This window comes from Amphibalanus amphitrite, unplaced genomic scaffold, assembly GCF_019059575.1.
Source record: "Amphibalanus amphitrite isolate SeventyFive unplaced genomic scaffold, NRLGWU_Aamphi_draft 002456F_arrow, whole genome shotgun sequence".
Lineage (NCBI taxonomy): Eukaryota > Metazoa > Arthropoda > Thecostraca > Balanomorpha > Balanidae > Amphibalanus > Amphibalanus amphitrite.
Window position 1 is genome coordinate 18,303 of NW_024883893.1, and position 17,326 is coordinate 35,628.

The 17,326-nt window shown below is 46.7% G+C and overlaps 1 protein-coding gene across 1 annotated transcript; it reads right to left on the reverse strand.

Moving 5' to 3' along the window:
- Nucleotides 1-13,971: 13,971 nt before the first annotated feature.
- Nucleotides 13,972-16,120, reverse strand: LOC122377015. Its single transcript, XM_043356983.1, has 2 exons — nucleotides 15,493-16,120; nucleotides 13,972-15,086 (listed from the first exon to the last, which is right to left on the reverse strand). Exons 1-2 carry the CDS (start codon nucleotides 15,700-15,702, stop codon nucleotides 14,928-14,930), a joined length of 369 nt encoding a protein of 122 aa, XP_043212918.1. The 5' UTR covers nucleotides 15,703-16,120; the 3' UTR covers nucleotides 13,972-14,927.
- Nucleotides 16,121-17,326: the final 1,206 nt, after the last annotated feature.

Sequence of the window (17,326 nt, forward strand, 5' to 3'; positions counted from 1 at the left end):
GCACTGTTTTTTTAAAGCTCTGACATAATTAAGTCCTTGTAGGTAAATGGACGGCTCACTTTGGTGTCATAACTGAAAGGCGTGATTTGGTGATCGCTCCTAACCCCTACTTAACGCATTTCGGTCGCGCAGCATGTCCTCGATCTCATCTAGGCAAAAAGCTGCATTTTAAATTTGACGCGTATTAATGTGTAAAAGAATCGTTGACCTGTCCTCGAACAATTATAATCCTAGTCCTAAGTTATATTCGATCCGTTGAGTTTTCATGGATACAAGCCTTAGATAAAACCAGCAGATTGAAACGATACAAATTCAACAACATGTCAACATGTTGACAACGCGAAAAGATCTTTTCGCGTTTAGTGAACTTTTATATCGAGAGAAACTCCAACGATTCTGAGACGTGTTCCAGTAACTTGGATCGACCTAATTAGTTAATTATTATAATCGGCTGGCTTTAACATCTCGTATTGTACATACATTGAGCTAACAGCAGTTGGTGCATGCAAGAGACAGAGCGAGATTCAACCCTGCCGGACCGGTTCGGTGGCAATTATACCTACCTATTGACTTACGGCGTGTGTCCAAAGCATGATTGCGAAATACGGCCTAATTTCATTTATCAGCCACCATCCAGCTGGCACAATGGAGGGACTGTGGGCAGCGCAAATAAGATGGATGAAAAGTCTGAATAACGTGAACGGAAAGCATTGAATATTATAAGTAAGGAACCGTGATCAAGAAATGTCGAGAGACACGAAATGCTACGCTGAGAAACAAGATTCAAGAAGAGAGGAAAAGTGACTGTTTGCAGTTCGGAATTTGTGGTAAGAAACCAATAATTTTCTGTTTTCTGTCCTCATTGTCATTTGTCTCCTGTCAATTTTTCTTCTTTTTGTTTTCACTGACAATGCGTCATGCGTTTATTTTCGTTATTTTGTGTTCCTGCTATAAGAAAAGCAGTAACTGTTCTAAAGGATGTCTAAAAGCCGTACAGTTGGTCTACAAAATAGGTCACCGCCGTATGCGGGTCACCAGTGGGCAGTTAGCGCCTGAGCACTTCTCAGGCCCCACCTGCCCGCATACGGATAGGACTTATTTTGTAGACCTACGGGCTGTACGAAGTGTTTCGAAGGCTGAACACCTGTTTGCTGTTCACATATGTAATTGGCACTGTGTGATGCCTTCACCTACGAGAACGCTTGTGTGATTTTTGTCCTTGAAAACCATTGAATATTCCCAAATTACGTTAATGATCATGGCCTGAATTTGTCCCTGCCTGACCCCTCGCTTTGATGTAAGCACCTGTCCAAAGATGTCACTAGTGTCGCCGCACCGACCCGTCAGCTGATCGCTGCACTGTGCGGAGTTGGGGACCATGAACCCCACTGTCTAGGTGTCGCCACTGTCGAGACTGGCTCCCAGCCCGGGACAGGGTGCTCGTTGAACAGGAACAGGTGCTCGTTGAACAGGAACAGGTGGACGTTAAACAGGGCTGTCCGTGTACGGGTCCTGGGTGCCGGCCGAATGCGCCTCTTTGGGTGGCTGAATGAGTTCATTGGCAGTTACCCCGGGGATAACCCTTGCCGGTTTTGGTAATTTACAGCGTCTAACGAAAGGGGGGGGGTCCATAGGATCCCCCTGCCCTTCGGACCCCTAGAGTTTCGCAGAAAAAAAACGAACGTGTTGCCTGTGACTAGTGGGATCCGAAGATACTCAATAGGCTCGTCATTGGTAGATTTTCCAGGTCAGATCAGCGACCCAGAGGTCTGGAAACTCGTGGCTTGCTAGAACATCGTAAAGGAAGATTGTCATAGCGTTTTTTTCGGGGTGCTGATTGCGCATTGTATGCCTACGTAACGCGTTAGCTTTGATCAACGATGATGGCTTCATGCATTTGGGGTGGATCGGGTCAGGTCAGGCTAGGGGTCCTGCCGGTCATCCATATTCTATAGTAGATGTCAATCATCACTGAAAGCTTTGTTACATGCGCCAAACCTACTTCCGTAATGTACAAATGGGTGTTAACTGCTAAATTCTAAATCAGCTCCGACAGCTCCACAAACTACCATCTAAACGTGTGAAACTAAAAAAAAACAAGGCTATTGATTATCGAAATTCAATTACCTTGACCCAACCTTACCACCCACCACACTGCATGGGACTGATATTATTTCGCATGTTGGCACGTCTCAAAACACAAAATCCTGGAGGGATAATGTGACCCGACCCACTCTGATGTCAAGGAAGAGGCCACGGGTCAAGGGAGCTGAGATCAACGTCATGAAATTCGGAGGGTTGGTGTGAAATTGATAAGTTCGAGGATACCTACTGAAAGCTCCGTCGCAATCATGAATCAACTGTTCTTCACCCGACTAATTCTGAAAAAACGAGGAGCTCTGTATTAACCCGCGCCCTGATGGGGGGGGGGGCATTTTGGCCCCCCCCCCTGTGGTTTTTCTTAAATAGGGAGAAAACCGCGGCGCGCAGCGCCGCCAAATTTTGGGTACCTTACCGGGCATCAATTTGACACCTTCACACAAAATTTCAAGTCACAGGTCACCTCAGGTCAGGAGTTATTGAGGTCAAACTGAGGTCATGTTCGAGCAAAAATGAGCAAAAACCATGACATCTTGAAACGCTCACCAATTCTACAGTTAACAAGCAATTTTAAAGTTCTTTATGTGGTTGTGTAGAGAAAAAACGGTGCTACAAAACTGCTATCTCGGATTTTCGAAACTTTGGGATTTTGACCCCCCAAAATCAAAAAAATTGATTTTTTTAGAAAAACCCAAAAAATTTCCAAAAAATTTTCGAATTTCGTAAAAACCGGAATATATGTGATAGTCCCTGCGCTATTCGATATACATACCAAATTTTAGGTCGATACCTCTTTTTTTGGCCAAGTTATAGCGAAAAAAACTGTTAAAAATTGATGACGTCAAATTTTTTAACTCAATTTTTAGCAATTTTAGACCTCGTAGCGCAAAACGGAGACCACCATTGAACTCCCCGTGACGAGCTGCATCGAAACGATACCCATTTAATGCAAAAATATCAACTTTGAAATTTGACCTAATTTGACCTGACCTTGACCTGACCTTGACCTGACCTTGACCAAAACGTGACCTAAGCTGGCCTTAAAGTCTGTCTGACCCACATAATCGCATTTGTCATGTAAAATGGACCATAAAACATGTATCACACGACACTTTCATATTGTGACCCCCCCAGTGAGCTGACCTCTGTGACCTGACCTGGTATCAGTGACCTCAAATAGCAAAATATGTGTTTGAAGAACATTTCTCCATCGATGATTTTCAATGAAATGCATTTTACTCGATTTTACAACGCATTTCTTGAAATGCCTGTAAACGGTGAAAATTCGACCTTTGACCTGACCTGTGACGTCATCAGTTTGACCGAGGTCAATGAAATTGGGTCACAAGGTAGTTCCCCGATGGGGCTATCCAACACCGTTTACCGCTTGTCGCTATGTTGCGTGGTTCTCGAGATCTGAGGGGGGGCCAAAATGGCCCCCCCCCCATCAGACCGCGTTGCTCGGCAGACCCCATCTGGGCGCGGGTTAACCCGCGCCCCGTTGGGCTCTTCCGAGCAACGCGCCCCGTTGGGGGGGGGGGGGCATTTTGCCCCCCCCCCCAAGATCTCGAGAACCACGCAACCTAACGAAGAGGCAAACGGTGTTGGATAGCCCTATTAGGGAACTAGCTTGTGACCCAATTTCATTGACCCAGGTCAAACCGATGACGTCACAGGTCAGGTCAAAGGTCCAATTTTCACCGTTTACAGGCATTTCAAGAAATGCGTTGTAAAATCGAGTAAAATGCATTTCATTGAAAATCATCGATGGGGAAATGTTATTCAAACACATATTTTGCTATTTGAGGTCACTGATACCAGATCAGGTCACAGAGGTCAGGTCACTGGGGGGTCACAATATGAAAGTGTCGTGTGATACATGTTTTATGGTCCATTTTACATGACAAATGCGATTATGTGGGTCAGGCACCCTTTGGGGCCAGCTTAGGTCACGTTTTGGTCAAGGTCAGGTCAAGGTCAGGTCAAGGTCAGGTCAAGGTCAGGTAAAGGTCAGGTCAAGGTCAGGTCAAGGTCAGGCCAAGGTCAGGTCAAGGTCAGGTCAAGGTCAAATCAAATTAGGTCAAATTTCAAAAATAATATTTTTTGCATAAAATGGGTGTCGAATCGATGCAGCTCGTCACGGGGAGTTCAATGGTGGTCTTTGTTTTGCCGTACGTGGTCTAGAATCGCTAAAAATTGAGTTCAAAATTCGACGTCATCATTTTTGAACAGTTTTTTTTTTTCGCTGTAACTTGGCCAAAAAACGAGATATCGATCTGAAATTTGGTATGTATATAGAAGAGCGCAGGGACTATCACTTATATTCCGGTTTTTCGAAATTCGGAAAAATTTCAGATTTTTTTTTAGTTTTTCTAAAAGAATCAATTTTTTGATTTTTTTTTGGTCAAAAACCCAAACTTTTGAAAATCCGAGACAGCAGTTTTGTAGCGCCGCTTTTTGTCTACTAGACCACATAAAGAACTTTGAAATTGCTTGATAACTGTAGATTTGGTGAGCGTTTCAAGATTGCATGTTTTTTTCTCATTTTTGCTCGAACATGACCTCAGTTTGACCTCAATAACTCCTGACCTAAGGTGACCTAAGACTGAAAATTTAGTGTGAAGGTGTCAAATTGATGCCCGGGAAGGTACTGAGAATTTGGCGGCGCTACGCGCCGCCGTTTTCTTGCTATTCAGGAAAAACCACAGGGGCGGGGGTCAAAAATGCCCCACCCCAACGGGGCGAGACTCTATATTATTACGAGGGAAATACAAACATCTATACAAATGATTCCAATGTCGCACATGTCGTTTAGGAGACTGTTTGCGCGACTGTTTAACCCGCGCACCGACGGGGGTCTGCGCCAACTTCGTACCGACAGGGGGGGGCGGATGACCGCCCCCCCCCTGAGATCTCGAGAACAAAGCAAGATAGCGACAAGCGGTAAACGGCATCGGATACGCACGGACAATATCTACAATTTTTACTATGGTCATTTTCAGGTCAGGTCAAAGACGACGTCAGAGGGGTCGAACAAGTCAAAATGGCGGCACTAGATATGGAGAGTTTTTCTCGAATAACTTTCGAATTGGTCAAGATAGGAACAAACTAAGGGCATCATCGTGATCCTCTCGTCAATCCGCATCGAATGATATATATATATATGTTGACCTCAGAAGGTCAAGGTCAAAGGTTGACCTCAGGTCACGTGACCTCGAGGTCATAATGTATATCATTCGATGCGTCTTGACGAGCTGAACACAATGAGACCATCCGCGCGGCTGTATCTTGTTCCTGTACCGAGTTATTGGCAAACAAACCTTTGGTGACCTTTGATGACGTCACATGACCTTACAGCTGCCCAACAGCAAAACAGACCTCAAGGTAGTGAAGGTTGATCGTATATGAAGTCATGCATGGTATATGGGGCCATTCCAACCCGTTTTATTGGTAAAAACAGGGAGTTTATTTTTCCCCCAATGACCTTAGGTCACCGACATCAAAATTCCGAGATATACAAATTGTAGCTACTAATGACCTAATAACATCCTGCGACTTTCAAAGGCCTGCGACATCTACTGTATTCTGGCACGGTGACAAAGTTGCAAAAAAGTGACTTGAGGTTGGGTCATTCAAAGTGACCTGCTGACCTGACCTTAAAAGTTAGAAGGTTCAAAATTGTACACCATGTGTAAAATTGATGAAAGAATAGTCGTATAAAATTTCGCGGCGCTGCGCGCCGCGGTTTTCCCGCTATCCGCGAAAAACCTCACGGGGGGCGGATATCCGCCCCCACCCCCGTCGGTGCGCGTGTTAACTCTCGGGACTTCGACGATGGCATCCCAAAAACTCCGCGACGCGCTATGCTTCAGCCATGCGATAGGCGTTGTCACAAGTGTATTCGCGGTCATTGGGGCGACGTAAGAAAAGAAGAAAACAACTGGCTCCAAGAACTTTAAATTATCAGTTAGCATGCATCTTTTCCTTGATCTGTAGAGAATTTACCATTAATTGCTAGAGAAAATTGCATTTAAAATCTTCCATCTATGCTCTTTTCATCGTTTGCACAATATGTTCTTTTATTAAGCTAGAAATACTCATTAGAAACAGTTCCCGCATCATCAAGAACAATAGGGAAGGCTTGAAGTGAATACAATAATCTAAACGGTGTTGTAATCTATGTGAAGACACTTCTAAAATTGCCTGTAGAAATATTGAAGGCAAAAGTTCAACTTTTTCACAAGATGGATGTCTATAAACCTATTCAACGTGTGACAACTCAGCCGGTATTTCGTCGCCTACAGCCCAGCTTTCCCTATTGACCGATAGAGGCGCTGCTATCGATGTCCGCCCGTGCCGCCTAACGGCGCTGCGAAGGAAGTGGGGCATTAAACGTCCTCCCCCCCCCCCACAGTCACTCCTGGGTTTATGCGTTTTGAAGCTTTTGGGGAAAAACGGAAGGGACAGATTCTGTCTCCCCCCCCCCATAGAAAGGGGTTAATTGAGGGTTAATTGAGTTAGGGTTAATTGAAGTCTGAAATGGAATGGAGCGCAAAGCATTGAAAAACAAAAGAATGATCGAATATGGTGGTCTCAAAAAGGGCAAAAACGTTATTTGCTGCACATGGGCCATACAAACCTATGTGAGAACGTAATCTAGCCCTTCCCTCTTATTTAGTAGTCAACCACATGGACGTTCGTCCGCCAAAACAACACCCCCCCCCCCCCAACCAGGCGCTATGGCACGATTCCAGAACCAGTTTGACCTTCAACCACGAACACCCCCCTCCCCTCCCCCACCAGTCACATGACCACCGAGTAACGGTGCTGTATTCCGCAGAACCCCCTCCCCGTCCCCCTCCCCACCATCGAACCCCCCATGATACATCCCTCAGCGCCGCTAAAGCTCGATCTACATCGAATCTCATGCATGTCGCCCCTGTTTTGCGTACTGAATGGACCCCTTACCGGAGCAGCGGTGTTGTAAGGTACGGTGTGGACCGAGCCTAACGGTTCACCAGGGGGTTGAAATGGTGCACAGTTACCCATCTGCATCGGAGGCGGGGCGACCGGTGTGTGTCGGCTCGGAGGGGGTGCAGTTCCATGAAGGGGCGGCAGAGAAAGTCATGGGGTGGTGCAATCAGGAATGCTAGGAAGTAGGAACTCGGTAACTTTTTTAGGGAGGGGGGAACTTGAGGAACATAGAAGAAGGAAAACATCTTCGGTTTGCGTTTTTAGTAGTTTTGATAGCAGTTAGTTATTGAAAAATTGCCTCAGATAATATCATTATAGATATTGAATTGGAAAAAAAGCTGTCAGCAACGCCGCTAGCCAACTCATATTTATAATGAGCAAAATAAGCACATTACTAGGTATTGTACCCATGGGTGGAGAACCTGCCCCGGCCACCCCGGCCGTGGCCGGGGTAACTTTCAGCCGACCCCGGCGCGGCCGGGGTAACTTTTTCCACTTTTGTAAATCCTAAAAGCTGTCTCCATACGAAAAAAACTGCCATCTATAAAAGTGTCTCATTATTTTTATCCACCTTGAAAAGTTCTTGAAAATTTACTTTACTTTCATTTTGGAGCTTATGTTTTTAAGTCTTTTCATCGCGGAGCCCGACATGTTTCATCAAACAGAAGTAAATCATATTTAAGGGCCGTTATCGTAAGATGGCACTGCAGTAATAACATCACAAGACAGGACGAGGGTAATATCAGTGAGATGGAAGGACGAGCTGCTGGGGCTCAAGGCTCCCCCAAGTTGACCCGCGCCAGGGTGGTGGCCCTATCGTAACACGTTGAGTCGAGAGGTGGGCTTTTCACGCTCCTTCTAACTCGGCTACTGGGCTACGAGGCGAGAAGCGGAACGACGTTTGAAAGAGCGACAAACGTGATCAGAGAAATCTGGTCATGTTTTAGGCAAGCTCAATAATAAAATCACCATAGATCATCAAAAGCCAAATTTCTCTGATTTTAGCGTTCTCCGACAACTTTTCTCGCAGTTCATGAACATAACGAAGGTTAACCCGCGCCCGGCTGGGGGTCCTGGATTTCCACGCCCTGCTGGGGGGGGGTGTTTGAACACCCCCCTTGTAACTCGGCTCCTGGGCCACGTAGCGATACGCAGAAGGCGGTGTTCGAAAGAGCGTCAAAAATAATGACGAAATCACTTCGGTCAATTTTTTGGTCAGGTCAAAGTTCAGGTCACCAAAGGTCATTGAAGGCAAAATTTCGCCGATTTCCAGGTCGAATGTCGAAAATTTCCAAGAAGCCAACGCATAACTCGGGAACCAATAGAGCTACAGCGCCGCGGAAAAGCGCATTCGATAGCCCTATTAACCCTATTCCTGGCGGGCTCCGCCGGGACAAGAAACTGGCGGGGGGGGGGGCCGATTCGGCCCCCCCCCCTGAGATCTCGAGAACGAAGCAAGATAGCGACAAGCGGTAAACGGCATCGGATACGCACGGTCAAGATCTACAATTTTTACCAAGGTCATTTTCAGGTCAGGTCAAAGATGACGTCACAGGGGTCGAAAAAGTCAAAATGGCGGCGCTGGATATGGAGAGAGTTTTTCTCGAATAACTTTCGAATTAGTCAAGATAGCAACAAACTAAGGGCAGCATCGTGATCCTCTCGTCAATCCGCATCGAATGATATATATGTTGACCTCGAAAGGTCAAGGTCAAAGGTTGACCTCAGGTCACGTGACCTCGAGGTCATCATGTATATCATTCGATGCGTCTTGACGAGCTGAACACAATGAGACCATCCACGCGTCTGTATCTTGTTCCTGTACGGAGTTATTGGCCAAAAACCTTTGGTGACCTTTGATGACGTCACATGACCTCACAGCTGCCCAACAGCAAAACAGACCTCAAGGTAGTGAAGGTTGATCTTATATGAAGTCATGTATGTTATATGGGGCCATTCCGACCCGTTTTAGTGGTAAAAACAGGGAGTTGATTTTTCCCCCATTGACTTATAATGGGGAGGTCGCGAAACTGACCTGACCTTAGGTCACCGATATCAAAATTCCGAGATATACAAATTGCACATACTGGTACCCTAACTAAAACCTGAAGAGAAGAAATTGATCGGTCAAAAACTCTAGCTCTGGCGTGATTGCAAACTTTTCTGAGGTAGGGTCACCAAACCGCCTCTGGTGACCTGACCTGAGGTCAGATCAACTCAAAATTTTCAGACATGTTGCGTAGAAGCCTTTTAGGAAAAGTCAGAAAATTTGAGCTTCCTAGCTCAACGCGTTTGGGAGAAATAACCAAAAAAACCTCAGGGGGGGGGGGGGGGGCTCCTGAGGCCCCCCCCCGCCAGGAATAGGGTTAACGCCCTTTCTGAGTAATTCTCTCAGATTTGACCTAACGTCAACGGTTTTGCCTGCAGGGGGCAAAAACTGCAAAAATAACCGATTTTTTTCGGAAACAGTTTTTCTGCAATAACTTTTGACCCAAGCCCTGTACGAGCTTGCTTTTACCGGCATCGTGTTCCTCTTGTCAAGACGCATCGAATGAACTATAACTTGACCTTGAAAGGTCAACTTGAAAATTTGACCTCAGGTCAAGGTCATGACCTGACCGGCAAGGGTCATGTTGCATATCAGTCGATCCGTATCGTCGAGCTGAACACATCTAAGGCGTTTTCATCGCTCTAGCACGCCTCTATCAAAAGTTATTTGCGAAAAACTGTTAGATACCATTCATGACCTAAGATGACCTCAGGGCATAAACAAGGGTCACGGACACCATTTTCATGTTCAGTGTATCTAAACCACTTGTAATTCGGTGTTTGGGATTAATTATAATGTCTTTTGTCCAAAAGAGGCGCATTTCAATTTTCTCCCATTGACTTATAATGGGGAGGTGGCAAAATTGACCTGACCTTAGGTCATCGATATCGAAATTCTGAGATATACATTTTGTACATGCTATTGCTCTTGACAATCGCTAAAAGTTTCAAAGCGATCGGTCACTGCCTCGGTGTAGCTATGACAGACATTGAAACTTTTTATGAGGTGAGGTCACTTCAAGTGATCTGGTGACCTGACCTTGAATGACCTTGGTCTGACATTTTCACAACATGTGTAGAATTGATGTATGATAAGGTGTACCAAAAACGGCGGCGCTCCGCGCTGCCGTTTTTGAGATATTCGCGAAAAACCACAAAGGGGGGGGGGGGGTGTTCAAACACCCTCCCCCCCCAGCAGGGCGCGGGTTAAACACTGCAAACAAAACATTCGATTACTCGTTTTTAGCCTCGGTCGCGAATAATATTTCAGGTGCGAGCTCAAATCAATATTCAATAAGAGCCAAGAGGGTCAAAACGGTCAAATTTGACATTTTGTTTTGTGTGGGAAAGGTTGCAACTTCCACGGAATAAGTTTTGCAAAGGGCATGATTGCATTTTTAGCACGGTCATCCAGCAAATTTGACCTGATGACCTGACCTATAGCACTAGATGACATGCGTCCGAAATTTTAAGTCGTGTTGCAAAATTGTTGTTACAAAATCGAAATCTTCCGCACCTGCGTGCAGCAGTTTTCCCTAAAAACGTACAAGCGGCAGACATCCATTATTCTATGCCACAGAATAGGGGTTTGTTGATAACCGTTGACAAATATTTGAGCATCATTGTCTTTCTGACTTTCGGTCGCCGGCCGGGGTAACTTTTTCAAACATTCTCCACCCGTGATTGTAGCTAATGCTAAATGTTAGGATATTGTAATGTTATGCTAAATAGTCATTGCTATCCGGTTATTTGTATGCTATCCTACAAATTATTTTGAACTAAGGTGGCGTGTAGTCAAGCAAAAACTGCAACAGGAATCTTATAACATTTTGTGAGATTAACCCGCGCCCTGGTGGGGTCTGTTTATAACGCGACCTGGTGGGGGGGGGGGCTATTTTTTGCCCCCCCCCTCGTATCTCCGAAACTACTGGACGGATCCGCAAGATTCAAACGGCGTTCGATAGCCCTGTCAAATTTGTCAAGGGAAACCAAATTTTATTGACCTCGGGGTCACCGATGACGTCACAGGTCAGGTCAAAGATAAAATGTTTCACCGCTCACGGGGCTTCTAGGGAAAGCGCTATAACACCGAGTAAAACGCATTTTGTCGAAAATCAGCGATAAGACGTCAGTTGTCTAGTACATATGTTGCTATTAGAGGTCACTGGTCATACCAGGTCAGGTCACAGGTCAGGTCACCAAAGGTCACCAAGGGTCACCACATGAACCCAACTTTACTAAGGTTGTGCGATGCATGTTTTATGGCCAGTTTTTCATTTCCAACCCAATGGTGTTGGTTATAAGACCATCAGGTACGGTTTAGGTCACTTTCTGGTGGACGTCAGGTCAAGGTCAGGTCAAAAAAGGTCAAAGTTTAAAGTTGATATTTTTGCATAAAATGGGTATCGATTCGATGCAGCTCGTCACGGGGAGTCTAATGGTGGTCTTTGTTTTGCACTACGAGGTCTAGAATTGCTACAAATTGAGTTTGAAAATTTGACGTCATCAATTTTGAACAGTTTTTTCGCTATAACTTCGCCAAAAAAAGAGGTATCAATCTAAAATTTGGTATGTGGATGGAAGGTGGTAAGGACTATCACATATATTCCGGTTTTTGCGAAATTCAAAAAACTTTTTGGATTTTTTGACTATTATATCTGAAAAATCTATTTTTTGATTTTGGGGGGTCAAAATCAAAACAATTCAAAAATCAGAGATGACAGTTTTGTAGCCCTGTCAATTCTACAGCTTTTATGTCCTAAACATTTTTCTGTATTTGCAAAGCTATAGGCCTGACAGCTCTTCCCGCGAAACCCTTTTTTGGGTCGAAAACGGCAGAACATGACGTCACTCTGACGTCATTTCCGACCAACCTATCATAGCTTTTGGAAAAATTTTTGGTCACAATGTGTAAAATTGATGTCCGGGAGGGTACTGAAAGTTTGGTGACGATCGGCGCAGCGGTTCTGGAGATATATCGAAAAGTCTGGAGGGGGGGGGGCAAAAAATAGCCCCCCCCCACCAGGTCGCGGGTTAAGTAGAATTGACGCAGCGTAATGGTTGAAAAATTCAAATTGCTCAACACAACCAACGGAGCCATGACAATGTCCACGATTTCTCAACCATTGCTTTATTGTTGCTGTTTCTTTTTGTGCCGCCTCCTCCTTTGATATCGGGATGACAAATAAAGTCGGTTTGTTATAAAGACTATGTTGGTACCATACAGCCAATATGCGTGAGTGGATCATGATTACCTTTATGGTCTAGATCACGTTTTGAAGGATAAAGCATTGAGAATGGATGCATAATGTTACACAACTCAAGTGTAAGTCTTAGCTTAACAGATAAGCTTAAGTTCATTTATTTTCCTGTACCTACTTCATCAGAAAGTTATGTATTTCATTAAGTTTTAAAGTTATGTTGTTGTCATCGGATTTTCAGCCGGTTGGCCACTGAGTGAGCAAGAGCTTCTTTCAAAGATGACCACAATGCTTGTAATGATACAAGGCCGTTGGTAGAATAATTTAAATCAGGTCATGCGTTGACTTTTTATCGGAATCTGTATGCAAAGTTTCATGAACACGTTGATATAGACCTAGTAAGGAACTCTTTGTTGCGCTAGTATTTTGAAACAGCCCAGACAATAACCAAGATGGACGCCCTAAGCCCTATATGAGAAGGCATGCCTATGTCCATGACCTATAGGGGAAAGTGGGGTAAGACGGTCAGGGTAGGTAAGACGGGCACCCCTTCTGCAGACCAAACCAATAGCGCTACGAGCAAGAAAAGTTAGGACCAGAATTGCCTTTCCCACTACACACCACCATTCAAGTCTGGTGAATTTGTGTTCAGTCGATAATCTTTTATTTTGATTTCTTTAAAACACTCATTTCATTGAAAACATCCATAATGTATTGTGCAAGCTTTTGTGTACAGCACTATAGAGTTAAAAACTCGCAATCACTTGTGGTACACTCATATGCCAACAGTGTTCATTTACGGCGGATTTGCTTTGTCTGCATCAAATTGTCCACAGCGAAAAATCGTGCTGAACTTCTGACATTGAGTTTGGGGTAAGACGGGCAACTATGAACCCAATGGGTCTGTAATGGTGAAAATATTTTTGTTGCTGTAGGAAAAAAGAAGCATTTCTAATAAGAATATGTTCGATTCCGATACTCACAGACATGTTAGCAATATTCCTTCGGCACAGTTTATTCTCGAATAATGAATGTGAAAAACGGTTCTACATGGCTTCTGAACTAGGGCCTATATAGGAGCATACGCCTTCTGCACGAATCTCGTATACTGCCATTTCCGAAGCACTTGAGACCAACGAGCGACTGTATAAATGCGGCTAATCTCGGGCATTTGTTGCGAGCTGCGCTGATCGGTGAAAGAAGCTGGCCGTCTTGCCCTACCCATGTGACCGTCTTACCCCATGGGGTGGGGTAAGACGGGTTTTTGCAAGGTTTTGCAAAAATAGCTGCAGTTTATTTGTTGAATCAGGTCTAAGTCTCATCTTCTGGCAAATGAAAGTAAAATGTCTGAAAAAGGTTTTCACCCAGTTTCCCGTTTCTATGATGTTTCTAACCGGCCGAAAAATGGCTCCAAAGTTAAGGTGCCCGTCTTACCCCACTTTCCCCTACCATAGATAACATGAATCATGACCCATGCTATCTATGCTTATTATACCTTTCTTTCGCGGTGTTCTCGTGCCGTAACTGCTGACTATTTATTGTCCACCCACTCATCCATGCACAGCTGTGGGAGTTCGGGAAGCTCTGCACCATCACTAGTCCTGCCAACCAATCCGAAACAAAACCATCTCTCAATGGAGTCCGAAAGTAAGAAACACAACCTTTATTATCTGCAACAAACCAGTTCAATTGTTACACTTGGTACCCGTGCTAGGGCCGCCTTTTCTGCACCTTTCTACACATATATTTACGTAACAGTGGCTTACATTTGAGTTGTACACGCAGGTTGGAGTATCATTGCAACGAAATCATTCGTCGGCACGGACTAGATGGCACACAGAACACGACAGACGCTGACAGCAGCTGACAGCAGCTGACAGCAGCTGACAGCAGCAGACGGCAGCTGACAAACGCCGACAGCAGCTGACTACAGCTGACATACGCTGACAGCAGCTGGTGGTAGCTGACAGACGCTGACAGCAGCTGTTGGCAGCTGCCGACTGCTATCGGCAGACGCTGGCAATCACTTGCAGCTGCTGTCAGTCGCAGGCAGCCGCAAGCAGCTGCTGGCAGACGCTGACAGACGCTGACAGCAGCTACTGACAGCTCTCGGCAGGTGATACCCGTCACTATCAGATGCTGACAGCGTCTGACAGGCAGTCACTGCCTGCTGCTTCCAACAGTCACTGAGAGGTGGTGGCAGTCGTTTACAGCCATTGACAGTCGCTGGCAGCTGCTAACAGCTGCTGACTGCCGTTGGCAACCACTGACCGCCGCTGAATTTACTGGTGACTGCCGACAGTCACTGACAATCACCGGCACCTCTCAGTAGCTCACGGAGGCTTCAAACAGCTCTCGACAGCTCCCAGAAGCTCCCAGTAGCTCCCAGTAGCTCCCAGTAGCTCTCAGTAGCTCCCAATAGCTCCCGGTACCTCTCAGTAGCTCCCAGTAGCTCCCAGCAGCTCCCGGCACCTCTCAGTAGCTCTCAGCACCTCCCAGTAGCTCTCAGTAGCTCCCAGCAGCTCCCGGCACCTCTCAGTAGCTCTCAGTAGCTCTCAGTAGCTCCCAGTAGCTCCCAGTAGCTCTCATAGCTCTCGGTAGCTCTCAGTAGACGTAGATCTGTTTGAGCTGCTCGCGATACTCCTCAGGAATCGTACACTGGTGCGTGTTCTGTTTCAGCAGGTTTTTACGGGCCTTTCTCGCTGCCAGACGCAGAATGGACCTGTACTTCTGGAGACCCTTCTCAGGCGGAATTTCGACGTACTGAAACGGAAGAGAAATGGGGTCAGCTGGGGTGGTCGCAGCACAGCACTTCTTTTCGACAAACTGTTTGACTTTCAGGTAGGCCGCCGATGCTGTGAATCCCCCCCCCCCTGACGGTTCCAACTTGATTAGACAGGTCACCCAGTCAATGAAAAGTTTCCTAGACAGGAATGTATCACTTTTGGATTATCTCTTAAAGCACACAAAACGCGAATCATCCTTTGGTTCGAATTTATCGCAATCAACACCGCTCGTGCACGTCTTCCTATTCGTTAGTTCTCATCACTCATCTGCCGAAATAGCTGACAAGCTTACATCAAACACTTCTTCTTTCAGTAGCTTCTAGCCTGAACTCGTCAACTCAACACTCACCCTCCCACTCACTCCACTCGGGAGTTTGACTCACCGGCAGAAAAGGTGACAGGAAGAGCGCAGAGTCGGCTCTGGCGAGAGCGGACTCTCTCCTGAGATCGGCCGGCAGACTCACACAGCCCGAACTCTGACTCGGAGTCGACGCCAGTGACAACTGACTCAGCCACGAGCTGCCGGAGATCCCTGACTCGGTGGAGTCACCGAGTCGCCGCAGCTCGGCCGAACAAGAGTGACTCGGGTGCATGATGACTCGGGTTGTTGCGAGTCGGTGGGCGTATTCACCGAGACGATCTTCGGAGTAGGATAGTCTACTGGTAGATTTCCTCAGTCTTGAAACGTCTCAAAAAGTCAAACTGGATTCAAACTTGAGTCGTAATAGATTCTTGAGTCAAACTGGAGTCGAGCGTGAGTCGAGCGGAGACCGTGCCACAGCCTGTGTTGAGTATTTTTCAGGTGGCGTTCGGCGTATGTACGAGTCTGTTGATCTAGTTGGTCAAACGCCGGTGAGCCCACAGACCAGCTGTGGTTCTCAGCGGAGTCCGGCTGTGGTTCTCAGATGAGACCAGCCACAGTTCTCCACACAGACCAGCTGGTGGGTGGCGCTGAAGCCTCCTCCTCCCCTCTCCTCACGAGTTACGCTTCTCCAGTGCGACTGCCCGCCCGCCCGCCGGACGCCGGCTATATCACCTCACCGCCCGGTCACGTGACCAGAGCCGCCGGCGGCTGCGGCGGTCACGTGCCCCGCCCGGCTGGACGGCGGCTGGACCACGTGACCTGTCCTGTGGTGCAGGTCATGTGACCTGCAGTGTCCGGCGGGCGGGAGGGGGTGGGGTGGGGGAGGCTGGAAATGGGCAGAGCTGTCACGGTGCAGCGGGAGGACGATGCTGAGGGAGGGGGGGGGATTCTGATTAGGGGAGATGTCACTGCGGGCTGGCCAGCTGAGCTAACTAGTGCTAACCAAGACAATAGAGGCAGCGGAGGAAGTAGAAACCGGAGATAGCCAGAACAAACCGATCGTAAACAGAACTCATGCCCAATGTTAGACTGAGCTTAGCATAGGGAATAGCTAGAGCAAGGCCAATGGTACCAGAGGATGGGTAAGAGCTTGGTTTGACAGTGTCTGCTGTCGCAGTGGCTGTTTACGGGTCACATTTGATCACAGCTGAGAGATAGCGCCTTTAGGTGACGGAGGTATCTAGGAGGTAAATACGGAGGTTGGTTTAAAGCCCTGTCGGATTCAAACAGACATCCTGACATCTCGCCAAGACATGGTTGCTCTGATGGTTGCTCCAACTCACCGGGACAAAATAGCGGGTACAGTCCCCTGCATACTCGTTAGTCGTTGGCAACATTATTCACGGTCGTTTCTAAGGCAATCACATTTCCCTGCCTACTCCTCATACACTTGTAATGTCGGTCATTCTCTGCTGTTTTGGGCATCGACCAGTCTCTGCTTAGTCTCTGCTATTCTGATATTAGGTCAGTATCGGCTGTTCAGTGTTCACTGACATTTGGTCAGTCTCTCTGCTGTTTCTGACGGTCGTTTTTTTTAGTACTATCTGCTGTTCCTGACAGTCAGTCAGACAGACAGTTCAGTCTCTGCTGGTCTGATCGACAGTCGGTTTTATAGTGTCTGCTGTCTGCTAGCAGTCGGCCAGTCTCTGCTGTTTCTTACAGTCGTTTTACAGTGTCTGCTGTCACTGACAGTTCGTCAGTCTCTCGGGGCTGGATAGGACAGCGTCTCTGACAATCTCTCCCGTCCTGACAAGTCCTCTGAGAGTCGTTGACGGTCTGACAGCTCTCTGACAGCTCCCCCCCCCCCCACCGGTACCACCCCGGCCCGGGTCCGTGCTGTCCGTCGGGCGCGT